The sequence below is a fragment of the Phyllostomus hastatus genome, unplaced genomic scaffold (assembly GCF_019186645.2).
Source record: "Phyllostomus hastatus isolate PE091 unplaced genomic scaffold, TTU_PhHast_1.1 phas_contig_159, whole genome shotgun sequence".
In the NCBI taxonomy this organism is placed as follows: Eukaryota; Metazoa; Chordata; class Mammalia; order Chiroptera; family Phyllostomidae; genus Phyllostomus; species Phyllostomus hastatus.
Window position 1 is genome coordinate 7,168,833 of NW_025333640.1, and position 27,422 is coordinate 7,196,254.

At 44.3% G+C, this 27,422-nt stretch overlaps 1 protein-coding gene across 2 annotated transcripts in view; it reads left to right on the forward strand.

Annotated features, from left to right (window-relative positions):
* MSRA (methionine sulfoxide reductase A) overlaps window positions 1-27,422 on the forward strand; it is a 343,248-nt gene that overhangs the window by 45,991 nt on the left and 269,835 nt on the right. The window contains exon 2 of one of the 2 annotated variants that reach the window (XM_045831823.1): window positions 14,334-14,432. The exons of the other annotated variant lie outside the window; for it this stretch is intronic. Within the exon in view, the coding sequence (XP_045687779.1) occupies window positions 14,334-14,432 (99 nt within the window). The remainder of the gene's footprint in view (window positions 1-14,333; window positions 14,433-27,422) is intronic. 2 annotated transcript variants of the gene reach the window in all.

The following is a 27,422-nucleotide window of genomic DNA, read 5'->3' on the forward strand; positions in this document are numbered from 1 at the left end:
CCGGGGGACGCATTAGAGCGCTGATCAAGGCCAGAGGGGCGGGCAGAGCTGTGCCTGACTTGCCCCCAGATAGCTGCCGGGCTGTTCTACTCTCTAAAGCACCCCCAGAGAGCATCCCTAATCGCCTCTAGTTTCCCTTTTCAGTGGTTAATAACCTTTGCTGTCAGGAAATTCTTCTTGTGTTTAACCCAGTTTTCCCTCGCCACAGTTCAGTCCTGTTTCTCTTGTTGTCCTTGGTGGCGACAGAAAAGCTGGTCATTATCTTCTTGATGATATCGTTAATGTTCTTGAAGGGCACTGCAAGTTATCCCTTGGCCTACACTTCCCCCAGTGAAAGGAACATATTCCTTTTCTTGCTCCTCCACCCCCATTCTCAAGGGTACCGTTTAATCTCTGGCATTTTGCCCTTAAGTATCTGATCCACGTATTCCCATCAGGCCTATCTTGAGGCGTCCACCGGTTTTGCTTGTACTCAAAGGGCACGCCTCTGCTGTCATTTCCCTCGCTGCTGGTTTGTTCAGCTCGGCTGCTGCTGCTGGGCTGCTGTGCCTCTAGGTGTGAGTGCCGCTCCAGAGGCCGAAGGGGACGTGACGAGGGGTTCCTGTCTCAGGAGGAGCCCGAATACCTCTTGCCATGCATGGTACTTGTGCTGGTGTTTGGGGTGGGCCTGCTGGTTTCTCTCGCCCATGAATTCATTTTATTCTGAATTGCAGAATAAAAGTTTTTGCAGTTTTGGTATGTTTAGGATTTCCATTGACCTCAGCCTCAGAAAGATATGGCATGGCATCAGTGCTCTTCTCATTCTTGATTTCACTTTATAAATGCCACAAAGGAAGTTGGAACATAATAAGCTTCGCCACAGAAGTGACAGGTAGACATGTGTGTGTCCCATCAGACTTCTGTACGATCCTCACGAGGGGGTGTGATTGACCTCTGTGTCTCCCCAGCACTCCTCAGAGGTGCTTGACACGTTTTGAACAAACCTTAATGACTGTTGGTTGGTCATCAAATGAGTTGCTGGGAAATTTACTTCATTTTTTTTTTTTTAGGTTTCTGTCTCCTCACTCCTTTCACCTAAACAAGAAAGCAGCTCAGAGCTTTTGCCTGGCTGCCAGTGCAGGCAGCCCTCCCACCTCGGCTGCCAAGCTTTTAGCAGATGAAATAAAATTCTATTTATAACTGGCCTCTGATGGATTTCCTCCCTACCTGTGGTAGCGCTCCATCAGCAGGTGTACTGAACAGATGGAGAAGGGTTTTAATTTTTTCAGTTCAATTAGATAAACTCTCCAGTACATTCCCTTTCTCACTTCAGTTTCTTTTCTTGGCATTAAAATTGTTGAGCATAGCAAAACACAAATTAAGACCAGAAGATAAAGTGCTTATAGAGTGTGCCTTTAATATAAATACTTTGGCAAAGCAGCCACATTTGACATCAAATGATATATCCATTTTAACCCTTTTTTCCTAGCACTTAATTTTAATGTTATTTAAATTAGTATTTGTAGTGCTAAAATGCTAAAATATATCTTTTTCCTTATGATGTATTTTTTTGCATTTGAACTGACATATATTGGAAATACTCTAATTTGGAAGAAAAAGTTTGTCTCTGGTAGTAGTTCAGTGCATATAATAAAGAATTTTGACGAGGAGCTAAAGTCATTAAGTCCATGAAGCTCATTTGACATTGACAGTTGACTTGTTCAGGGTAGTGATCAAACGGCTGCACGTTTGATCCAAAACCAGTCTGAACGTGACCTCCCTTAGCTCTGGGTTTTAACATCACTAGCAGTGAAAGATAGGGTACCACAATTTCTGACTTCAGCATGTACATAGGTATGTTTTACTTACCAAGCTTGTCCTCTGTATGGTGTATCATCTCTTGTTCCCAAGATCCTAGATTTCAGTTAGTTCCCGGCTCTCTTGACGCGAGGCCAAGCCTGACTGCTTCACTGAGGGATCCATTCATTCCACAGACATTCCCTGAGCTCCTGCCCAGTGTCACAATGTTGCTTTAATGAGGCCCACGCCACATCTAGGCCGCACTTTGCTCCCTCTGGCCCCATCAAAATTATTTAATCAATATCTATTTGAAGCTGGATTTGAAACAAACAAGATTTGGCCTATTCATCTTACAGGGTGAGGCAAAAAGTAGGTTTACAGTAGTGAGTATGGAAAAAATACAGTGATTAATAAATAATAATGCAAGAATAAACTGTGCTTTGCATACTCACAACTGTAAATCTCTTAGGTAACAGCTAGGAATGAGTGGCCAGAGGGGAAATAAATGCAGGGCCCTTGCCATTAGAATCTAAGAAAGAACTTCATACAGGAGGCTAGAAGCAAAAGGAAGACATGTCTCACCAATTAACTCAGCAGTCCTGAGCCCGGTTTGATAAGATTGCCAGGTGTCCCGAGCATTGCAAACAAAATAGCACAAGAAGTGGGGAAAGTCCTTGAGACTGCCGAGAAAAGGGGCTTCCGTAACAATCCAGCCGAGATTGACCGTGTTCTAAACATTGCAAGCAGGAATTGCACAGGAGGAAGAGGGGGGTCTGTGTTGGGAGAGGGGGCCTCTAACAATTTCACTGAGACAAAGAACCTTTGCTAATTGAGAAGGAAAGCCTTCGTAGCTGTACATTTATTCCCAAGATTTAGAAGAGGGAGAAGGAGGGGGAACCTTAGAAACTGACTAAGGTATATAACCCCTGAACCCCAGTAGTTGGCATACTTAGATTAGCTAAGTGCCTACTTGTAGTCTCGGCTCAAGTGTATAGAACAAAGTTACTGACAAACTTACAACTTTATTTCCTCTGCATATGGGACATTTAGACCAGCTGGGTGCCTGCTTTCAGCCTTGTGTTCATATGTGCTTCATAAATAAACTTGCTATCTCATTTCCACGATACGTGTTTTGTCTCTCACTTGAATTATTCTCTTGTGAGACAAGAACCAAGGCGGGGGAGGGAGCCTCTGGACTCCCTCGGGCCTCTCACTCTCTCCCCATCCGTAACAAACCTCCTTTGTGCCCCATCCCATATATATATTTTTGTTCAGGTTCTAATAGGAGCAGGTTCCCCTGTCTCTGTTTTATTTTACTCAGTTCTTAATTATTTCTGGATGATTTTTTCTCAAGGATGTGGATTGTCCAGATTTGCAGCCTGATCTCCAGCTTCTCTCCCATTTTATTTTCACACTAAGAGTTATTATATCAGGTGGTGTCTGGAGCCAAGAGGTTGTAATGGGTCAGTCTCACTGCTGGCTAGAAGTAGGGTGAGTAGTTTAGTTAGGGAAAAATATGTAGCAAGAGCCATGACTTGTTAAGTTATTGTCTGATGAGTGCATATGAAGATTCCCTTTAGACGTGTTCTGCACTTTTAAAAAGCGGGCTCTTGTATTTGGGGATATAACTTAAATATTATCCAGCACAATCAATTCTCTGATCCTTCGACTCCTCTGCAGAATGTGAGTCAAGTCACTGTCTCGGTTTTCACAATAGAGAGCTCGCTTTTTCACGGGCTGGCTGGCCCGTGCTGTCTTCGGCAAGTTATTCTCTTGAGCTGTGATGCTGTGATCTTTCTTCCTATTATTTTCATGTGCTGATCCTCCTTTTACCTTTTGGGGTCACACAGAGCAAAATCTAATTCCAACATGTGGCACCCTTTCACACATTTGAAAAATGTGCCTTCTGTATTCAAGCATTTATATGTGACATGATTTAGTTCCACGCCTTTCCTCCAGCCTGCCCCAGTTTAACTGCCTCTTGATTATGGAGTGGCCTGCGGGAAGGAGAGCGATGTTTTATATGGTGCAGTCTGACAAGTCCAAGGACAGCCAGACTGTCACTGTCCTAGTTAGAGGTCAAGAAATTCTGACGACTTCTTTTTTGCTTGATTTGACTAAACGCAGCATCTTATTTTCCCAGCAGGACAGCGGGGTTGCTCTTGTATCCAGGGGCAGGCGGAATGGTTCTGGATGGTGATGGGTTCACTTTCACCGTGTGGATCTGGCAGCAGTCATTCCTTGGTACCCACTACACGGCCGTGTGACTGTGGTACGCGTATGAGTGGCGAATGATGTCAGATGGGGTGCCGAGTGACAAATATGGGGCCATCTGGAGTGCTTATGTGGCCTGTGAACGTGGATCACTCCGCCTCCCCGCCGGCCCCTGCCCTCGCTGCAGTGTTACGCCGCTGCACGTTTTCTTGCACAGGACCACTGAATCTCGTCTCCTTTTAAGTACTTTGGAAAAGCCAAAGCAATAGGATGCTTGGTTCTCCAAGTATATATAGGTGATCCCCAGGTTAACTCTACTCGTGGTTTCCTCGTCTCTTCGCCTGCAGCAAGTGGAATCATCACAGGGAGGGACTATCAGACAGGCTTTGGGGAGATTTTCTCAAAACATAGCATTAACACATCGTACCTTATTTTTAAGGGGAAGAGTATGTTATTGGAGTTGGAAATGTCTTCATGTGGAAATGTTCACTCTCTCCAGAAGTAACTGGCACGCGGTAGGCACTCAGTATATGTTTGTTGAGTGAATAAATGAGGCAGGAGCTTTTGTTCCACATCGTGGCTGGTGTTGTTTAAATGCTGTTACGCCACAAGAGTGGCACAGTTTCTTCAACCGGAGCCTAGTAATGGGTCCTTATCGCGCTCGGGTGGCTATAGCATAAGGGTCTCTGAAATCTCTGGTAGCATGTTACATCCTGCAGCTGCTTAGATCAATACTTCTCTTTCTCAGACGAATAGTTGCTTCATGTAGATTCAACCCTATTTAATTTACCTGAAACAATATTCATTCAACAGATATTTTTGGATTATTGGCCGCATGCCCGATGCTGTGCTGAGAGCTGAAGATACAGCTGAGAGCAAAACATTCAGATTTCTGTCCTCAAAATAGTGGGGGCACAGATAAAACACGGGTTGCGTGTGTGTGCACCCCACATCCCTACAAATGGTGAAGGACAACTGCCGCGGGGGGCCGTGAAAACGTCTTATTGAGCTACTATTATGTGTCAGGCATTTTGCTAAGTACCGGGATTATATATAGTAAGGATATTAAAAAAGAAAAGAAATTTAATTAGACACAGTCTGCCATCAGGGAATTCCAAACCTAGCTTCAGAGAAATGTCAGTAATTATGACACAATACGAGAAGTCCTATGAGGATTACTGTGAGCAAAGGGTTACCCAAACACAGAGGTGGGAGCGACCAGTTCTGTTCTGTAATTACATTGACATTTGAATTGGATCTGAAATGATGAGTAGAATTACATCGAGTGTAGAAGAGAGGCTTTGGCAGTCACGTGGGGGTGAGATTTCGTGGGATGGTCGGATCGGAGATACAGAGACACACGGGAGGAGCCATGCGAAGACAGACACACAGGGAGGATGGACCGCACGAAGACACGTGGACGAGGAGGTCATGTGAAGGTGGAGGCAGAGGCTGGAGCGATACAGCTACAAACAGGAGCATCAAGGATCACCAGAAGTGACCAGAAGCGAGAAGGCGGCAAGATAAGGCTTCTTTCCTGGAGCCTTCAGGGGGCGCATGCCCGCCCCCCCTCCCCCCCACGCCTCGCCTTGGTCTTGGGCTTCTGGACTCCAGAATGCGAGAGAATAAATTTCTGTTTCTAGGCCACCAAGTTTGTGGTAAATTGTTACCACAGCCCTATGAAATGAATAAAGTGCCAAGTCAGATTTAATTTGATATGAGTAGTTAGAAACATTACTGAGTTTTCTAAAAGATTGATAACATGAGTTGTGTTTGATTATTCAGTTCTCGGGTAGACGAGAAGTTCAATTTCATGGTTAAGAAGGCCGCACAGATCTGCATGAGGAATTTGAGGAATCTGAACCAGCCCCGTGGGGACCAGAACTTTGTCTTAGTCGCCACTGTTTCCCCAGCATATAGAACAGTGAGGACAGGGGATAGCCGGAACTCAGTAACTCTCTGATGAGTTAATGAGTAAAAATACACAAAATACAAACTATGCCAATTTTTAAAACAACATAGACATTTATTTTGAAAAAACAGTCGGGCTACGATGGGGACAGTAGGACCAGTCACTGCAGATTCCGCAGACACGGCATGTGCACTAGTACCTGTAACCCGTGGGGAGCGGAGGGGAAGGAGGTGTCAGTTCATGGCGGGGACCGCTGCTGCGACCCGGTGCTGCTGAAGTAGCAGCCTTGCTCTCTGCTCTCACAGACTGTGGCTTAAAGCTGAGTGCCAAAGAAGGAAGGAGCCATGCTTGCAACTAATGGCATTAAATCCCAAGTTAGATTTTAGTACTAGTGCACCAAATCATAATTCACTGATTTCCCATATTGCGTAAAAATGTTTCCATTTGACAAGAAGTTACTGGGCACTTACTGTGCACCAAGTACGGTGCTAGGCTGTAGGGCACAGAGATCAAAGATGTAGCCTCTGTAGGTTGTTGGAGGCAAAATAGATAACACGTCGTAAACACGTCTTTGTGAGAAGCCTAGGATGCCGTGGGAGCCTAGAGCAAGTTCTGCTAAGGTGCAACTAGCCATCACAGAGTTTAAAAAAGATTAAGTTTTATTTGACTGTATGTGAGAGATAGAGCTTGGATATTGGCAAAACAGTTGGTTTGCCTCATGGAATACTTGGAGGGGTGCTGAAGCTGAACCCTTGCCCAAAATGATTCTGGCTGCATGATGCCTGAAATTCTACCTTTGACAATTATTTCTTTGCTTTATGCCTTCCTGGAATCCTCTGTTAGAGCATGGGTTTCTCTATAGGACCTCATAAACCATTTTAATGAGGCATTCCTACTTCGTTTGGGATTGATTTCCTAACTCAATTTTCAAGGAAAGAGCCAATGGCAAAGGATGGGACACAGGATGGTTAAGTCTCGAGAGAGGTTGGTGAAGAGGGCTCTCTGGGCTGGGGGGGGGGAGAGAGAGAGAGAGAGAGAGAGAGAAAGAGAACGAGCGCACTTGGCATTTGAGAAGAAGACTGCCAAGAAGAGGGGAGAGAGTGCCTTGAATGGGTGCCAAAGACAGTCTGGAAAGTCCAGAGCTTTTCCGTGGTCCGGGTCTGCCTGGCACTGTCTCCCAGAACTCTGGCTGGCTGCAACATGCACGGCAAGGGGAGCGTGGCTGCCCTGTCCCGCGTAAGTGTGAACTCGTGCCTTTCTCTTTGGGAATGGAGAAAGAGACTGGCCTTCTGTAGGTGTCAGTTTCTATATTCTGGGTATTAGAATGAATGTTAATTGTGGGGATCATGTATTTTATTAATCCAGTAAAGGGTCTTGTATATGTGAATAGTCAGTAATTTGATGGTGCTGATGTGAGTAAAATCAATACATGTACCTGCCCAGTTACCTCAAGAGCAAGCAGCGGCATTTCAGGCTTTTTGGTGATAGGTGCTGGTAGTACAATATTTTAATTTTCGATAACCTGAACTCTCTTTTCTCTGAGGAACCAGGTAGAAATGTTGTCAGAGGAAACCTAAACTTACTAACAGTTTCAGTCATGAGTGGATCTCTGAGTTCTATGATAAAGAAAAATCCTGGGGTCCTACTTTGTTGCCTGAATTAACACAGATGATACCAATGGTTGGACATAGACATACAAAACACTTAATCACTCTGATGAGATGTTTAATTTTTATTAGTCAGGAAAGATACAGACACCAAATCAAAGGTGCTTACCGGATTTTAGTGCAGGCTTCTGGTTATTTTGTTTTCACTGGGTTTAGCTGTCCCCCTGGGCTAGTGGTCATTGGCAGGTCCTGAGCATCAGCTGTAGTTTGCTTTTTCCTCGCTCCTGTGTTGGAGTCGCTTTTATTCCGTTGCCTGTATAGCCTTGGCAGGTATAATCAGTCACTGGTGTACATCCTTGATTATAGGAAGGACTTTATAATAATGACCGTTTCATTCATTTATTCATCAAACATTGACTGTGGGTTAACTATGTGTAGTGAACTATCGGTGATGCTAAGGAGAAACAAAACTATGTAAATCATGGTTCCAGCCCTGTGTAAAGGCCTCTGGATGACATAAACAATCATAGAAGACCCATCTTTATGTCAACTGACTTATAATCTCACTGAGAAAAAACTATAAGCCTGTTTATCTCTAATCTTTTTAGAGACCTTCAGTGACTCTCTGTTGTTCCCACTATGAAGTCCAGACTCTTCCGCTGAGTCCTCCAAGTTCCTTACCACCTGACCGAAATCAGCTTGGTATCCTTACCTCTTCCCACTCCTCCCACACCCTGTGCTTGATCTTTTTGCCCTTTCCGCCAGTTCTGTGCTTTTCCCTACTTCTGTGTCTTTGTACCTTCTGTCTCCTTTGCTTAGACTGCCCTCCCTTGTTTTCACTAGCTGGTAAACTTCTACACATTCTTTAAACCCAGCTCCTTTGTTACCTCTTCTGTGAAACTCTTATCCAATACCTCCTCCCTTCCTGGATTGTAAGAGTGGGTCTCCTGGCTTATGCTCGAACATCTGGGATGTAGGGGCTCTTTGGGTAGAAGTCATTCATGCCTAAAATATCAGAAGCAACACTCCTTTCCTGGCTCAGCCAGGCAGGCTTGGCCCCCTCCAGAAGCGTATCAGTATTCAGCAAGGCAGGTTCTAGAGACTCTTGAGGAGAACCCCCTATTCTCAAGACCTCTGGGATCCATCGTGAACGTGGGGGATCTGAAATGTGCCTTTTAGCTCTCGCATGTCTGTGTAGGCTATTGTTCTCCTTCCTTATCATTCATAGCTTGTATCTACACAAGCGCTCTCTAAGAACACGACAGTGAATCACAGCTATTAACTCCTTGGATATCCATTATCCTGGATATTATTTCTAGTATGTTTTAATATTTCTGTACAATTTGTCTATAAAATGCATGTCTTTATAATAAAATGGGAATGGGTGTCTGTTGAAGGAAAAAGGTTTTTGATGAACAAGAGGATGGCAAGACACTGCAGGAGCCTGCTATTTAAGTCTTCCTTGGACCACATTCCTTAGCATTAAGAGGAGGTAATATGAAGGCCATGTGGTTAATGTGCTTCTCACGGCAACTGCAGGGAACTGGTGATTAAGTCCTACACTTGGGAGCGGTTTGTAGTGGGCTGAGTGATTGAAGTGTGGAGTTACTCTAGAATGGAAAAGCAATATGACGGGGCATTTCTGTATATGTATTTGGTTTCCTGATAAGCCCTAGGATTACTGAGGTGATTAATATATAGCCTTGCCCTTTTGGAGAGAAAAACATTCAGAGAAATGCATGAGAAAGAAGAGTATTGAGTGCTCTTATAGAAGCATGTGCTTGATTATTGCATAGTACCAGGTTATTGGTAAGGAACAGCCTTAGGTATCTGTCCAATTGATCCAACACCAATTATCGAGTAGACTTTGTATTACTCCTTCGTATGTTCTTGTCTCTTTAGTCAAATATGAATTGACCATAAAAGCATAAGTTTATTTCTGGGCTCTCTGTTTCATTCGATTGATTTATAGGCCTGTTTTAATGCCAGTACTGTGCTGTTTTGATTTCTATGGGCTCATATAAGAGTTTGCTATTAGGTAACACAATACTTACAATTTTGTTCTTTTTTCTCTCAACATTATTCAGGGTCTTTGTGATTCCATATAAATTTTTGGAATATATGTTCTAGTTCTGTGAGATACGTCACTGGTATTTTAATAGGGATCTATAGATTGCTTTGGGTTTTGTGGACATTATAATGAAGTTCATTCTTCCTATCCATGGACATGGTATATGCTCCCACTTATTTGTGTCTTCCTCAATTTCTTTTTTCAATGTCTGACAATTTTCTGAGTACAGGTCTTTTATTCCATGGTTAAATTTATTCCTAGGTACCTTATTATTATTATTATTTTTGTTGCAATTGTAAATGGGATTGTTTTCTTAGTTTCTATTTCTGATAGTTCATTATTGGTGTATAAAAATGTCACTGATTTCTGAATATCAATTTTGTATCCTGCTACTTTAATGCAAAAAAAATGAAACTAGACCACCTCCTAACACCACACAAAAGAATAAACTTTAGATGGATTAAAGACTTAAATGTAACTTATGAAACCATAAAAATCCTAGAAGAAAACATAGACAGTAAAGTGTCAGACATTTTTTATAGCAATATTTTTTCTAATATATCTCCTTGGGTAAGGGAAACAGAAAAAAATAAACAAATGGGACTACATTAAACTAAAAAGCTTTTGCATAGGAAAGGAATGCATCAACAAAATGAAAAGACAGTCTGCTGAAAGGAAGAGCATATTCCCCAGTGATACATCTGACAAATGGTTAATTTCCATTTTATAAGAAACTTGTACAACTCAACACCAAGAAAACAAACAATCCAATTAAAAACGGGCAAAAGACCTGAATGGACACTTCTCTAAAAAGGAGGTACAGGTGGCCAATAGACATATGAAAAGATGTACACCATCGCTAATCATCAGAAAAATGCAAATTAAAACCACATTGAGATATCACCTCACACCTGTAAGAATGGCTATCATCAATAAATCAACAAACAACAGGGGCTAGTAAGGATGCGGAGAAAAGGGAACCCTAGTGCACTGTTGGTGGGAATGCAGATTGGTGCAACAATTGTGGAAAACAATATGGAGTTTCCTCAAAAAATTAAAAATGGAACTGCCCAATGACCCAGCGATTCCACTAATGGGAATATATCTGAAGAAACCTGAAATACTAATTCAAAAGAATATGTGCACCCCGATGTTCACTGCAGCATTATTTACAATAGCCAAGATTTGGAAGCAGCCCAAACGCCCATCAGCAGATGAGTGGATGAAAAAGCTGTGGTACATTTACATAATGAAATGGTATTCAGTTGTACAAAAGAAGAAAATCTTACCTTTTGTGATAGCATGGATGAACCTGGACAGTATTATGCTAAGTGAAATAAACCAGTGAGAGAAAGGCAAACACTGTATGAGTTCACTTACATGTGGAATCTAATGAACAAAATAAACTAACAAAGCAGGAACAGACTCACAGATTCAGAGAACAGACTGACAGCTGTCAGAAGGGATGGGGGTTGGGAGCTGGGTAAAAAGGTGAAGGGATTAAGCAAAGAAAAAAAAGGGCACAGACTACAGTATGGTGATTGCCAGAGGGAAAGGTGGGTGAGGGGAGGTGGAAGAGGGCAAAGGGGGGGTGGTAAATGGTGGCGGAAGGAGACTTGACTTTGGGTGGTGAGCACACAGTGCAGTATGCAAATAATGTGTTACCGAACTGTACACTGGAGCTGTATGGTTTTACTAACCAGTGTCACCCCATTAACTTCAATAAAAAATAAAAAGCTTACTAAGTACTTGAAAAAAAGAATAGATTTAGGGTAGGAGAGGAGATGGGGTTGAGGGGAAGACTCCCCAGAATCTTGGCCTTGGAGAGAATACTGAGAACAGTAAAGTCTTGGAATTATCTCTGTGCCTGCTGGACAAAGGGACTCCCTTGGTCAGGCTCCTGGCAGAAATAGACTCAAGGATGATTGGAGAAAGCTGAATGAAGGCACTATTGACAGAGGTGTGGGCAGACTTAAAAGAAACCACCAGAGCACCCAGGAGGTAGCAACAACTTTACCACTTCTGGAGCCAAGGGAGCAAGACAAGGGAATGATGAGAATGGAACCTGGGCTGTAAGAGAGCATCACCCTGCAGGAACTGTGGCCTTCAGCAGAGAAACACAACCACTGCCAAACTGCGGCCTGCCAGGGAGAGACGGTCAGGGAATCCATGCCCAGCTAGCTTCTGTGCCATCCAGTCTCCCACCAGTGCCTCTCATTGGCCGAACCCAGCCAGGAGCCCCAAATCAAGGGAGCCCATTGATGCAGAGTCCATACAGGGCACAAATAGGGTGGAGAAGAGTGGAGAGTGGTTCGGAAAGAGCAAACAGAATATCCAGCTGAGGAACTTATTAGGCATAAGATGAAAGTAATATTCAGCAACATTAACAGCTCTGCTGTGGTTGGAAACAGTGAGCCTGTAATTGTACTAAACAGGAAGGGTGTGGGATTTCTGTGGGGTGGTCAAGGAGAACTTTCTCCGTTAATTGAAAGAGATGCCACACTGTTTAAGATTTGTAATATGCTCTTTGGTGTCTGTTTTCTGACACTAGCACCATGGAGTGTGCATAAGGGGGTAGTGACACCAAGGGTTAAAGACCTACCTTTCCGTGTATGGCTCAGTCACACAGAAAATGCATTTAAAACCTTTTGGATTCTTATATGTTTTAACCAGTATTACTTCAATTCAATTTTGTTCATTTCAGTTCAAAACACTTGCTTGTAGTGACCCTGGTGCGGGATTTTGTGGGCATGTGTGACAGAAGTTTACAGGGAAAAGACAGAGGGAGGTTGGAGCTAAGAGTGATTTAAGCCTTTCATTTGGAATTCTTGTAATTTATCAATAATGATCAAAAAGGGAAAGAGGAAAGATACCTGCTCTGTGTTCTCCAGGCCTTTTAGAACACATGGAGTTGTTCCTTCGGCAGCATACATGTGAGTGTACAGGAAAGGTGGTACTGTGGGCGTCAAGGGAATGGGCGCTGTTCAAAAAGGAATGCCCACAAATGTTCCCACGGACAAATGGGAAGAATGTACAGTGGACCCAGCGTGCTGTTGGCGTTGTCGTAAACAAACAAGGGCACGATTATTGCCAAGAATGTTAAAGTACGTATTGAACACATTAAAGCACTCTGAGAGCCGAGATAGCTTCTCGAAACTCATGAACATAATCAGAAAAAAAGGAAGCCAAAGAGAGATGTACCTGGGTTCAACTGAAGGACCAGCCTTTTCCATCCAGAGAAGCCCAGCTCATGAAAACCAGTGGAAAAGAGCCTGGGCTGCTGGAACCTGTTCCTTATGAATGCGTGGCATAATAGGGCTATATAAAAAAAAGACTACCAGCTGTTTTTGTAAAAAGTGACTTAAATGGTGAATGGTGATGTATAGTCTTATTAGAATGTAAGTTAATGCAGAGAATGTAGTGGGGCCGAGGGGCTGGAAGTCTTGAAGAGATTAGAGAGCAAGTGTGGTGAGAGGGGAAGTCCTGTGAGGCTGTATTAGTTCTGTGAGGAAGTTCTGAGCTGCTGACCAGTCCAAGAACTGGTCCTTGGCCTTTGGGACCACAGGGAGAGGGGTGTTTTTGGCTTGAGTGTTGGTGTGGAGGTGGGTGGTGTGAGCGTAGTGGTGGTGAAGGTCGATGGAACTGAAGACATAGGAACTTTGAGGCAAGGGAGTTCTAATGCCTTCTCTGGGGACATTGAGATGACCCCCAGTGGTGCCAGGATTTGGGAGGGAGAGGGAGATAGGGAGACAGTTGGCCACGCCATTGACTGAGTGGAAATGGTTTCATGGGTGTTGGTAGGTAGGAGTTACGAGCCTCAAAGGGTTATTCACTAAGGGAGGGAACAATGATTTTCCCTCCTTATTTCTATGCGGAAAATAAGATCTCTTCTGTAAGCACAAGATGTATGCTTTTATTGGACAGGGTATCTGCTATCATTTGAGGGGGCATCTACCTGCTATACTTGTGAGTCGTGTGGAAAATCTAAACATTACTTTGGTGCCATAATTGGAACTAAGACTCACTTCTTGCTCCTGTGATACAAAGTAAGTTTTCCTTTATGAGACATCAGTCAGTAAATAGAACAGAATATATGGTTAAATAATTAAAATTATTTTCATCATTACAATGATAATACGCCTTGCCATTTCAAACCAAAGATCCACTTATAGTTCCTGAAATTTTGTAAGAAATCTATTATTCAAGGGTACAGAGATTATTTTTTTCGAGTTGAACATTTTTATGGATTAGATATGAATTCAGTAAAAATAATTGAATTAAATTGGATGACATGAATAATTCATGACATGTAATTTCACATCAGTGCTAGCATAAAAATAAAGCTACTGGTTTATGTGGTGGGAAAATGTATTTTATTATTTAGAAAGGTAGCGAATATTTGTTATTTTGAGAGATAATTCAGTTTATGATTAAATAGAGATACTAAGTTGTAAGACTGAAAGAAACTATAAAATTTGAGCTAAGAGGCTTTGATGCAAGTCCCCACCACCCACTGGATGAACTCCTAGTTGCAATGTGTTGGTCATTGGTGATTTCAAAAGATCTGTAACCTTCTAGATCTTGAGGGTAAGCCCAGTAATTGTGCCAGAACATTCTAGGGGTGTGAAGGCTGCCAGGCATTTCCTATAAAGAGCGATGGCAACTTGTGGTCAGGTCTGTCCTCTGGGGCTGGGCTCGCTGGTTCCTGACCACACGGAGACTCCCTCACTCCTCTGTCTTACTTCCCCAGCGGTAGGCGGAGGCAGGCGGAGCGCCTCTTCTCTTCTGTGCAACTTTGAGTCCTCAGTAAGGGAAAGCACGCAGTTGGGCCACTGGGCGGATGGCCATGGTGAGTGCAGAGCTGGCCTTTTTGCACGTTTTGTTGCGATCTGAATCTGTTGCTGCCTGGGGCAACCGGTTAGCAAAGCGGACTCCGTGGCAGTAGTCGTCCCTCTTAACAGGGAGAGTCATCAGTTCAGCCACATGACTCGTGTTCAAAAACATGTATTTACTTTGTGCTTGCCCTGTGTGTGGCCTAGGGTACTGGGACATCTGGGTGAATAAGGCTCAGTGAGTTTCTCATAGGGGTTGGATGGGCAGTGTAGTGGGGCCAGGGGCCAGGAGCTGGGAGGCTCAGATAAAAGTTTTAATAGAAAAGCGAACCAAGAGAGTCAAACACTTGGCCTGAGCCTTGAAGAGGGAGTCAGAGTTATCTAAGCAGAAGGAAAGGGGAGAGGCGGGGCATATTCCAGGGGAGCAGATAACCTGTGCAGTGGTGCTGCAGTGGGGGAGTCAGTCTGGACCTGCTGGTTGTTGCCAGAGGGAAGTAGCAGGAGGAGTGTGGTGGGGGATGAGGCTGGAGAACATTCAGGGCCAGGTTATGAAGGACCTCGGCTGCCAGGCTAATGAGTTTGAACTTGATCCTGAAGGCAAAGGGGGAGCCACCACTGAGCAATGTTGAATGATAGATACCTTCTGTGGGCTTCAAAGTCATCCGAAAGTCTCTAATGAATGTTCTTCCTCCTAAAAATTTTTGGTTGACCAAATCTCAGTTGGTCCACAAAAGTGTTATATAATAATGATCTTAATTGGTCTGCAAAGGTATTATATAATAATGATTCAGTATCTTAATTGGTCCACATAGGGATTATATAATAATGATGCTGTATCTTTACCCTTGCCATCATTTAAAGATGACCAAAAATTTACTCACAGAAACTGATACCAATAAGGGTTATTACTTATAACAGTGTCTTGTCCTCTGTTAGGCTGCTGGAGGCTTTTGGCCATTTTGTAGTAAGACAGCCATCATCCCCTCACAAGGCCTTTGCCACAGCTTTTATTATTTGAGATTAATCAGATTAATCAAGGATCAGGTTTTCTACAGAACTTGGCCATATTTTGGAATGAGGCTGTATATTTATCTATGTTTAAAAGGAAAGAAAGGAAAATCCTGGAAATGATTTTACTTCCCTGTTATACTTGGAAGACTCTCCCCTGGGTAGGGATCCAAGGCTTCCATGTTAATGAACCAGTGAACACCGAGTGTCGAGTGGGGCGTGCCCAAGTGGTTGACGCCAGACAAAATCAAGGAAGAGGACAGACAGAATGGGCTTCATTGTCCAGTGTCTTTATCACTTTTTATGTTCTAACTGGGTTGTTTCTGTTAAATGATGCATAATTATTATGATGTTAAATGTACCTCAAAAGTACAAAGAACATAAAAAAAATCACTGAAAAATCTCATCTCCTAGAGATAACCACAAAGGACATTCTGGTGAATATAACTTCCAGACATTGTTCTAGAATTCATAGCTTTGTGCTCTCCGTTATTCTCGGTTCACAGATCCAGAGATCTGTGTCTCTTCTGTAGGATGTACATTGTTAGTTGTCTAGATTTCTTTTACTCCTCAAGTTTCTTAGATTGGGGACTGTGTTCAAATTGTTTCTTCTCTTCACAATCCTTGGCTTGCTTTATAAACAAACAAATCAAATATATATAGGGTACAACAAAATGCTGCATCATTTGTAACTATCCTTGATTTGGATAACCCACTTTTTTTGTTGTGTAAAGTAGACATAATAGTTTAATGGTACATTTTTACCACTGTAACCAACCCAGCGGCATCAAGTACATTCACAGCGTTGTCCAGCCGTCTCCCCTCTCCATTTCTAGAACTTGTCTTCATTCCGGGTGGAAACTGTATCCACCAAACAGTGACTCCCTGTCTGCTCCCCCTCCCCCAGACCCTGGTAACTTCTGTTCTACTTCCTGTCTTTATGAATTTGCCTGTTCTAGGTGCTCCCTCCAAGTGGAATCATACAGCCTTTGTCCTTCTATGCCTGACTTACTTATTTCGCTCAGCATAGTGCCTTCAAGGTTCACCCAGGTTATAGGGTGCGCCTTATTTTATTCTTTTATTAAGGAGGCTGAATACTATTCCCTTGTATGTGTATACCATGTTTTGTTGGATAACCCACTTTTTGAATTTGGTTGAGCTCATTCTCGTGTTTAGAGGTCATTTTATAAGAGTGGATGCCACTAGACATCACCCATAAGGAATGAACAGAGGGCAATGTCCACTAGTGATCTACTAGTGATCTCCACTAGTGATATCCACTAGTGATCTTTCCTGAAGCTTGCTATTCAGCATTAAAACAATCAATGAATATTTGATACTGGAATTGAGGACACTTGTTATGTTTATTGACAAAAGAGAACTGAGTAAATTCTCATGTACTTTAGCTAACTTGATTAAAATTCAAAAGGTTGCTGTTAAGTAGAAGAACTACACAATTAAAAATGTCAGTGTTTGAGTAAGTACAAGTCGAGAAATTCAGATAATAATACCATGTATTATTATCTGTATGGCAATGCAGACATTTAAATCTTACTTAATTTCAGATTTTTTCCAGGCATTCGGGAAGAATGGATTCTTTATGCCCCACGATACCATGTGGGACGATTTCCCTTACAGGCGGGCATGCTGCCCGCTCAGCCTCTTCATCCAGGGTAGTGTTCCCCCGCTGGAGCGAGTGAGGGGCCCTCCTCTGGACTGTGGGGCGTGGGCGGAGGGACAAAAATAGATTCTTCCTCTTGATTGGTTCTTCAGGAGATTTTGAAGAAGTTACTATTTTAATCCCAATGATTATAAAACATTAACATAAACTTTTTCAAGTACACGTGGTGTTGCTCGATTAGCCATTTCTGATTTTGATTCTTAGTGTATCCGAACTTCCGTGAGTCACATTAATTTACAAATCTGAGGCGTTGCTGTTGGGCTGGCGTGGCGCCCTTAGCTGGTGGCCGGACCTAGAAACAGCTATTCAGTATTCACTTCTCAGCCTGGGTTTGCTGTCTGTCCAAGTGCATTTCAGGAGGGAAATTGTGACCACGGCGATATTCCAAACTTAGGCCCGTTTCCAGAATGGGAAGGGGCTACTGTGTTGTACCTTTTTTTCTTCAGACAGTGCTAAAGGCCCACTACAAAGTTCTTTGCTATTCAACTTTTCCTTTTCATCAAAGGTACTAGTAATGACCTCATTTATTCATTCATCCAGCAAATACTTACTAAATGTTTACTATGCAATGGACATGTTAGGATAAATCATATTAAATGCTTGTTATATGAATTATATTTAAACAGATTTTTTTTTCCAGGACAGGAGTTAAGGAGGACATTCGGGGCTCCTTGGTAAACTTATAGATGTTTTTGCTGTCAGCCCTGTATAGGCAGCAACATTATGTAATGCGTGCTCTCCCTAAGTCTTAATTTTCTCTCTAGTTTGCAAGCCCCCCGAGGAGAGCATGCTGCATTGTAACCCTCTCCCACTTCTGTTCTGCACAGAGTACTTTGTGGCCAGGTGATGGATTCCATCAACCAGAGCCCCTTAGGCTCTGGTCTAGCTCCTGGTCTAGCTCCTGGCTGCCTGAGACTGTGTGTTTACAGGTCGGGTGCGGTCTTGCTGCAGGTGCTGTCCTGCGGTGGGGATGCTCTGGCGTCACTGCTATTCTTGTCATTTTTCGTGGTGGTGGTGGTGGTCGTGGGGTATTGTGCAGGCAGAGATTTAAAGAGAAGTAAGCACTGTTTCAGAGTGAATAGACTGGCTCCCCTACCTGGAAAATTTATTTGACCTTAAAAGTGAGTATTAAAATACACACCTTTCAAGGTTGTTGAAAAAAATTAAATGAAATAATATCGGTGTCAAATGATGACATGAAGAAACTGTGGTGGCAATAGCTTGAAATGATGATTTACTTCTTTTGCCCTCAAGGAGATTCCTGTCCCCATCCCCAGGGGAAGTAAGGTCCTCTCCTGGCCTTGGGCCCAGGGGACCATGAGCACAGAGAAGCTGGACTTGGAGGAGTTTTAAGAGAAAGACCACGCTAAGAGAAGGAAGCCTTATTTTCATAATAGAATTAGAGTACAAAACTCATTATTAGGACCACACGCATCTGAAGGAGTGGAAATGCTGTTAATTGGGGATTGTAGGTTTTCTGTCCTGGTTTCCCTGTCACCGAGTCCCAGGAACCTCAAACAAGCAAAGACATCAGTTATCACTAACAGTAGAGACACCCTGTCTTTGTAATCAGCTGAGCTGAGTCTGTGTCCAAATCTGCTGCGCTTGTGAAAGCAGGGCACGGCTGTCTCGCTCACAGTTGGCATTTGACAGAATGTTTGTTCCTCGCTCCACATTTTGCTTCTATTTCTCTATCTCTCCTGTGATACATACGTATAGAACCCATGACGTAATATGATAATGCGCAGTAGCAGTATGGATTTTTAAATGCGTGTGTGTGTGTGTCCCCATCGGTCCAGGAACCAGCAGCACTCACCTCCCTTAAGGGTAACTGGGTGACTGGAAATATTGGGGGGTGCATTTCTGGTAAGCACAGTGACTGGGGTGGCCACCAATGTTATCAGGGATGCAAGACATTCAGCAGAGTGGAGGACAGTCCCCTCCAACAGGGAACTGTCCTGCCCAAAAGGCCAGTAGCATGCCATTGAAAAACACTGCGCATTTATGGTGTGGCCAACCCCTCAGCAACTTTGTGAATTAGAGACTGTTTGTAATTCTGTCATAGGGGATAACAGCTTTGCAGGGGAAGTAAGAGAGCCTCTGCCTTGACTAATGGTATTACTTGGTGAGCATAGGGACCGCCTCTTGATCCCTGCTGTGAAATTCTAGACATGTTAAATTCTTGCCTATCTGTGAATATTATTTCAGGTGTCAGGGCATTGCCATCGCTGTTCTCTTAACCTAGGCACGAGTGGAACAGGGGTTGCAGTACTTGGACTGTTGTCCCCAGACATTCTTTCACGGGGAAGCGACTAGATAAAAATTGGGTAGGTCTTGTGGACAAAGCATTTCACTGTAAAAATCATCTTAGCATCGCTCTGCACACACACAGGGGCTGCACACACACAAAGACCACACACACAAAGAAACTTTGGAGGGCCCTTTTGATACGACACAGGGCGACCAGCATTGCCAATAATAGCACAGGGCTATATCTCTCACAGTGCTTTTGAAGGCATAGAAAGCAAATGACAATTCTAGCGGTAGCTAAGATATATTTTGCAGTGGCTGGATAGAAACTGGCATTCTTATAGGAGTCCAGGAAATTGTCTTTGAGCCTTTGAAGGCACACAGAAAGCTAATGACACCTCAGAGGAATAGCGTTCTTAGGTTTTAGATGCCACAGATGCCAGCGATGCTAAAGCCAGGATATAAAACCTTTCTTATAGGGCCTTTAAGAATCCTCAGTGTGCTTTTATTAGCAGGCTGTGTGTGTATATGGAGATGTTAATGGTCTGTGGAGCAAGCTCAGCTTGTTTTTGCAAACTACAGAACTATGAAAGTTATCCGAAAGGACACACATTCTCCTTCCTTCCTTTGTTCTTTGTTGTTTGTTTCTCTCTCTCTCTGTGAGAATAGAGCACCTATCATGTGCTGGGCTCTGTGGATACAAAGGTGAATCCGATGTGGATTCTTCCCTCTGGAAGCTCCCATCTAGTATAGGAGAAATGTGTGCGTTAATATCTGCAGTGCAAGGTAGAAGGCGATAATGATGCAAAACAAAGCACAAATTAAATGGAAATTTAGCTGCAGAAGAAATTACTTCTGGCTGATAGGATCAAAGAAAGCTACATAGAAGAAAGAGTGGAAATGGCATTTAACTGTTTTCAAGAGTATGTAGCATTTGGGCAGGTAGCAATTAGCTTGTAGGGAGAAAGAAGAGGTTATTATAAGGGAGGGCAACCCAAGCTGGAAGAATGCCATGCAGAGCCCAGGACAGGAGTGGTATGACATGGGACAAGGAAGGGATAGGAGGTTCCTGGATGTACTTCTGATCCTTCAGAGAACAAACCTGTATTTATTGGGCATTCATTAATGATTTGGCCTTCTGGTCCTTACATCATGATGTGCCACAGAAGTTCCTGTGGAGCTTGTTAAAAATTCCAGTGCCTGGGAGCCCTTCCACACACCGTTGTGTAGAGGATTCCAGAGATCCTGCTGTCTCTCACCTGCGGTGGCGTACCCAGCAGCCAGCCACTGGAGACTTGCTGCGTGTGTCGCCGAGTTGGGGGCACAACACTGGGATGCTGGGGACAGGAGGGAAATGGAAATCACTTTTCTAACAAGTATAATCCCCAAATCTCCTCTTAAGCAACTACAATAACATCTCATATTTTATTTAATTTTCTTTTAATGGAAAAACCTGTTATACTAAATGAAAGCAAGCGACTGGTAAGGAAGATTTGAATGATGTTTATAAGCCTTTTATATGATTTTTTATTGAGTTTTTTGGTCTCCTAATTGATTAATAAAGGGAAGAATGAGGGAAGACTGACATGTGTTATATTCTATCAGGGTTCAGATAGAGTGAAATTATTCCCACTTTGCCAATAAAATTCTCAAGGTTGATTGCTATTTTTAATTTATCTGAGCAGTGCTTTTCAGTGAAGTGGCATTGGTCCTGATCACGCTGTAAATAGGGAATTTTACCTGAGGAAGTGAATGGAGTCTCCCCCCTCACAAGCAAATTTGGGCTTTACAGTCACTGATCTGACAGGAATCATGTCAGATCCATGCTCTGCTGCTGTCCTGTCCCGGCCACTGGCTGGTGTTTTTGTCAGTGGATTTCCTGTTGCATCTTTGGCCTTACTTCCAGCCCAGGGCCTGGCTGTCGTGGCGTGGGTTGCGTAGCCCACCCGAGTATGAAGAACATTCTGCCAGCCAATGAGCCACACAGTCGTGGCTGACACATCAGCTGCTGGTGAACAGCTTGACTTAGCGACTGCCTGCTGCCCAGCTTGCGGCAGCCCCTCGCCTTCTCCTGAGGTTGCTGTACAAGGCACTCCCGGGTCTACTTGGAAGCCCGACCACAATCCTGCAAGATACGTAACAGTGAGATGCACACTGGTGACTATTTACCGAGTGCCTTTTGCATGTCAGATATGGTGCTAGGGTCAGAAAGGTGAAATGATCTACCCAGAGTCACAAAGCAACTAGGTGAAGGACTCAGTACTCTAAGACATGGCTTCTGACTTTCAGTCTGGATGGATCTCACACTTGAGAGGAACAGGGCCTTGGCCACTTAGTAACTCCCCTTGGGCTGGGAGGCCAGCGGTCTCCACAGCAGGCCTGGCCTCACATAAATTGCACTTTACTTGTAACAGGCACAATATGCGATCCTGCCTTGGGGCTGAGTCCCACAAGCCTGTCTTTAAAGGCCCAGAACTGTCCAGCCCTTGGGGAAGCAAAGCCATATTGGGCGTGGATGCTCCGGGAAGATGCCTGTGGCCCCTGTGTCCATTGTCAGCAAGACCTGTATTTTGGATCCCATTTGTCATGGAGTTTGTGGGGAAGGGGCAAGCGTGGGTGGAGGGGAGGAATTATTGCAAATTGAGCATTAGCTACATGGTGCCGTGTGCAGTCCATTCTGCACTAGCTCATTGGGTCCTCATGACCACTCTGTAAGATTTGTATTATTGACGCGTTTTAGAAACGAGGATGGTGCTGGGAGCTCCCCACCAAGGAAGGCACTGGAGACAGGTCCTGCTTTGCTCTCACCTCAGTGCTTCAGGGTCAGGGCCCTTGCCATGGGCGTGACCAGATCTTAGGGTTCTCCCTTCCGGCCCCCCAGGAAAGGTATGTCTGGACTAGGGCCAACTAGCCAAGGTTCATATCTGGGCTATGCTGACTATGGGTTAGGGGGCCTTTTAAGCCTAAACCTAGTCGAACCTCAGTTTTATCATCCCTGAAGGTGGAAAACATTCCGAAGTCATAGAGTTGTCGTGAGGCTCCAGTGAGAAAATTGTCATAAAGCACTAAGCATGTGGCCTGGCTCATGCTTAAGAAAGTGACTGACTCAAAAAAGTGAGGGACTCAAGAAAGGGAAGCGGCTGTTAGTATTGTGATTTTTTAAAGGTGAATCTTAATTACATACATATTCTGAGCCATAAATCTACGTCTTTAGATCTTGTCTTAAAAATAACTGCAGTCGTAATACAATGTTTTTTCCATGCCATCTGGTTTTCTGGGCTCACTCTTCCATTCCCTTCACCTTTCCATTGTTACCTCGTAGGTGAGTTGCACAGACTTCCAGGTGCAAGCCAATGGCTATTACCATATAAAAACTGAGAAAAAGAATAGCTTGCTGCTTCCTGGTGTTTACCAATTGGAAAAACTCAGTACAGCACCTTAAATTTTTCAAAGTGTTGAGCTCATGTGGAGCCAGCATTCAAATTGGAGGTAAAATCTTTTCATGCCCAACTAGCTGGTACAAAATGGGCATTTTAATTGATAGCTGTGTCGGTGTTGCTCTTTAATGTAGGTGCCAGTGTGACACATCCATGCCTGTCACACACACCAAGTCCCTGTTGGTGCTTGCTCTGGCTCGAACACCTTCTGCTGAGAGGTGCATTTTTCTGCACAATCTCTGACCTAAGTTCACCTGGGGCCTGTTGTCATTTCCTGGACAGTGGCCCAGATGAGACTTCAGCCCTGACAGAAACAGCCTCCCTGCCTCAGAGAGGTATTAGGAAGTAAATCTTTTCCTGCGGCAAAACAGAGCACCGAAACCAAACGTTGGGTTGAAATATGTCTGTGATGAACCCAGTTTCCTTTTTGTTTAAAAATGCCATTACATTTTCTATTCAGATGTTCTTTCCCTAGCTTTGCTCTGACTGCAGTGAAATCAGTCCTAAAGAACTCTTGGCTAGAGTATATTCTGTATCCAAGGCAGGCTATAAAAGAGCTGTTGCTAAGGGAATCAACTGAAGAATTTAAATTAAATCTTGCTATTACATTTAAATTTCATGTAACATCTGACCCCAGCTTTACCTGAAGGGGAGGGGAAGTGGAGCAGGAGTTGGAAGGGGCGAAGACGGCGAGGCAGGCGCTGTCGTTGTGGAGCCCCCTCGCTGGTGCGCACGTTGCGCTCTTTTCCTGGGAGGTTCTGTTTTTCTTTTTAAAAAGGGCCTAGAGAAGCTGTACCTGCAAAGATGCCTTGCCTTTCAGGCTAGGTCCTTAACACGCGCAGTTTCCCTCACAGGGGCGTGTTGCTTGCTTCAGAGAGAGATCGTGATGAGGAAGAAACAGCACTGGAGGCTGGTAACCACTGAAACCTCAATCTCTGGGAACTGCACTATTTACTCAGTGCGACCTTTGTTTTTGGCCAGTTCATCTACCTCAGATGATTTTTTGCTGTGTTATAAACTAGATGGAAAGAAGAAATTTTCTTGTGCTGAAAAAATCATCAAAGCTATTTCAGTGTGTGGTATTAATGACTTTATTAGTAATATTAGTAATATTGGGATATGGTTAATGTGCTGGGTGTTATATTAGGAGTTAATATACATTATTACATTTAAATGCGTACTATGATAGGCCAAAGGTGTGTCCAAAGTATATAAAATGCACAGCAGCTGGCCCTGGCTGGTGTAGCTCAGTGGATTGAGCGCAGGCTGCGAACCAAAGCATCGTAGGTTCTACTCCAGTCAAGGTACATGCCTGGGTTGCAGGCCACGTCCGCAGTGGGGGCCATGTGAGAGGCAACCAGACATTGATGTTTCTCCCTCTCTCTTTCTCCCTCCCTTCCCCTCTCTAAAAATAAATAAATAAAATCTTTAAAAAAATGCATAGCAGCTGAATGTGAGATGACAGAGGTGTTTTCTGCATTCATCTGTCTGTAAACTAAATATATTTAGAGTGAACTATATGAAATCACAGTTTTGTCAGTGTTAATTGTCATCAGTTTCACGTAGTTCAACACAGAACATGTTTGCATATACCCAAACTGGTGGACACAGTTCTAGAATTTCCTTGGGACATCCCTGGCATGTTTAACAGACACAGACATGCGGGCTTTTCCACAGATTTGTAAATGACCACGCAGGAAAGTAAAACTCTTCCCGTGACTTATCTAGTGACCACAGAACTGAGAAGCTGGAAGGATCCCGGGGCTGTCAGTGGCTCAGCCTCATTTTATGAAAGCGAGGCCCTGAGAGGTCAGGGGCCTTGCCTGTGGTCTTGGGGTCGGTGAGTACCTTGTGAGGCTGGGACTTAGGCCTGTGCGTTCAACCTTCCCCTATTGATTTTCAGTGACGGGCCATCAAAGCCAACGTTGCCTGTGATGTCTCTGACGTAGGAATAGACTAACGGGTGTGGACCTGTGGTTACACCAGGCGCAGGGGTTCCAGGCAGCAGGAGCTCTGTGGTGTAGAGAGGAGCTGTGGAGCAGGGAGTTAGCATTCTCTGCGGAGGGAGGCGAAGGTGGTGGGTGTTGGGGTCAGGTTGCATGGCCATCATGGAGCGGGGGCCTGCAGGAGAGACTGCGCTGTGATGAGGGCGAGGCCTGGCAGGCAAAATGACCTCCGTGGGCCTCTCGGTGTTCCCATCCTGCCTCCCTGTTAGAAACCCTGGAGGTTCTTCCACACGGCCACTGGCCGTGATGCAGGCCTATGCCATGTTGCTGGTTGGAAGTGGTCCCACAGTTCAACTCTTTCTTTCCTCCTGAGGGTTTTGCCTCCGGGAGTCTTAGGGCCCTCCGCTGCCCCTGGCACCATCCTTGCCCATCTCCACAGGCTTCAGTAACTTGGAGTTTTGAGGAGAAAGGGTTTAGTGCTTAAGGCCGATCATTCTCTTCTCTCTGAGGGGCCTCTGTACTCCTGCTGATTTGCTCGCCCCGTGTCAGCAGCCACCAAGCTCTCTGTGTCTGTCGTTTCTCACTCCTATGCACAAGGGTAGAGTTCCACGTTCCTAGACCAGTAAATTACAACACGTAGATAATAAGTAGCCATATGGAACATATATGTCTTGGCCCGGACTGTGGGCTTGTGAATTGTAAAAGAGCAGTAAGTTAAAAAATTTGGACAACTGTAAACCTGTCTGAAATACGAGCGTGTCTTTTGTTACATAGCGGAAGCCAGTGCCCCCCGGGTCGAGGGGCTCCAAGAGCTGTGGGCGTGCATCTTCTGGAACTGCACAGCTGGGGCAGGAGGCCACAAGCAGAGCAGGAGTCCCGGCCGCACCTCTTGCTGCCTCTGCAAGCTTACCTGCGGCTACGGCTTTGCGTCTCTCCACCGTTTTCTGTACGTCTTTCTCAAAATTAGAAATGGTCTCTTCTTTCCTCCCCCACTGAGTATCTGCCCTGCTGGCCGTCTGCTGTGGAAGGCATCCAGTCATAGCAGGAGCGCCTCCAGTCACTGTTCCCGGGGCCTGAGAACCCCGCCTGCCCCTTTTATTCAGATAGATCAAATGTGCCTTTCTCTTGAATTCTCCAGTACCTGTCACGGGCCTTGGCCTCCGGGACGATCTGCTTCCCTTGAGAATCCTCGTTGTGCACTGAAGAGGGTTTACATTTAACAAGACAGAAGTCACCCTGTTTGCTGCGTTCGTGGGCAGTTCACGGAATTATCATTGATTAGCTTTTTCATTTTGATACTGGATTTAGAGAATAGCATTTCTGCCTTTATTTCCCAACTGTAGTTAACAGTATGTTTTTAAAAAATGGTTTTCCCTACTTGCGTGCAGAGAAATTGTGTCATGGTTTTGTTTAACTCAGGAACGCGGAGGCGCTCACCGTTTCCCACGTAATCGTCGGGAAGGTCCTCTGGACGCTCGGGTGTTCACGGCCTTTCCTGAGAGCAACGGGCTTCCCTCACATACACCCGTGGTGTCTGCATTTAGTTTGTTCTGTGCCTGTTTTATTGTAAGAGGACTGTGGTATACTGCGACATAAAAGAATTCAGTGAAAACTCATGCCATAGTAAATGAGCAAAACCATTAGAAAAAACTAACCGTGAGCTTAATAAGAATCAGTCATGTGATATTGGAGCTAAAATAGCTAAGGCAGTGGGAAACGCTTTTCTCACAGAAAATCTTGGAACCCTGTGCTTAAAACAGACAGGAGTGCTGGGTGGAACTGGGGAGGTAAGAATGTGGACAGTGCAGCCTACTGTCCCCTTGGCTTTCTTAGGCAATCTGCTCCTCAGAAATGCGAAAACCATGGTTGCAATGCATTGATTGCACAGGTATAGCAATCTCTTAAGTGAACGTAACGTGTTATTACTTTAGAGGTGTGTTTTTATACATCATTTCATTGGGCCCTGGGGAACAGACAGCAAAGGCATTATTACCCCCATTTCTGCCGTTTTTCATAAAAGGAAACCAAGGAGCAGAGAGGTTAGTGACAGGTCCAAGGCCATACTGCTGGTGTGTAAGGGAGCGGGGATTGGAATGTAGTTCTTCTGACTCCCTGTTTAGGGCTCGTTGCATGGAATCATCGGATTATCTGCAGATGCAATACAAAGCCCAGGCTTCTTTGAGCTGATGGAACTGTTTCTGGAATGTTTTTTTCAGTAGTGGACGGTGAACTGGAAGATGTTCAGCAGGGAGCGAGGGGGATGCAGCCCTTCAAATCATAGATGGCACTAGAAGATTTAAAAATGCAAATCTCTTTGCAAGTTAATCTGTTGGTGTGAACTGGTTTCAGTAAAAGCGTGAGAGGCTAGGGAAGAAGGGGTTTGAGGCTCTGAAGGCTTGGGAGCCTTAGGACGAGGAGTAGATGTCACAGCTCAGGGAGGCGTCAACTTCCCGTAACTTCAGAGATGAGCGTTCAGTAGCCCAGGGGACACACGCGGCCCACCAGTTTTCAAAACACAGCCTTCGTTCCTTTCTCAGGGTAAAAATTAGAAGGCTGCTTTCATGTTTCCACTTCTCCAATATGTCAGGTTTTTTTTTTTCAGTGACAGTCTTTTTATTCAATGTAGTAGGTAATCTGAATTTTAAGAATATTGTATGTTTCCCCATGGGACTAAATTAAGCTATT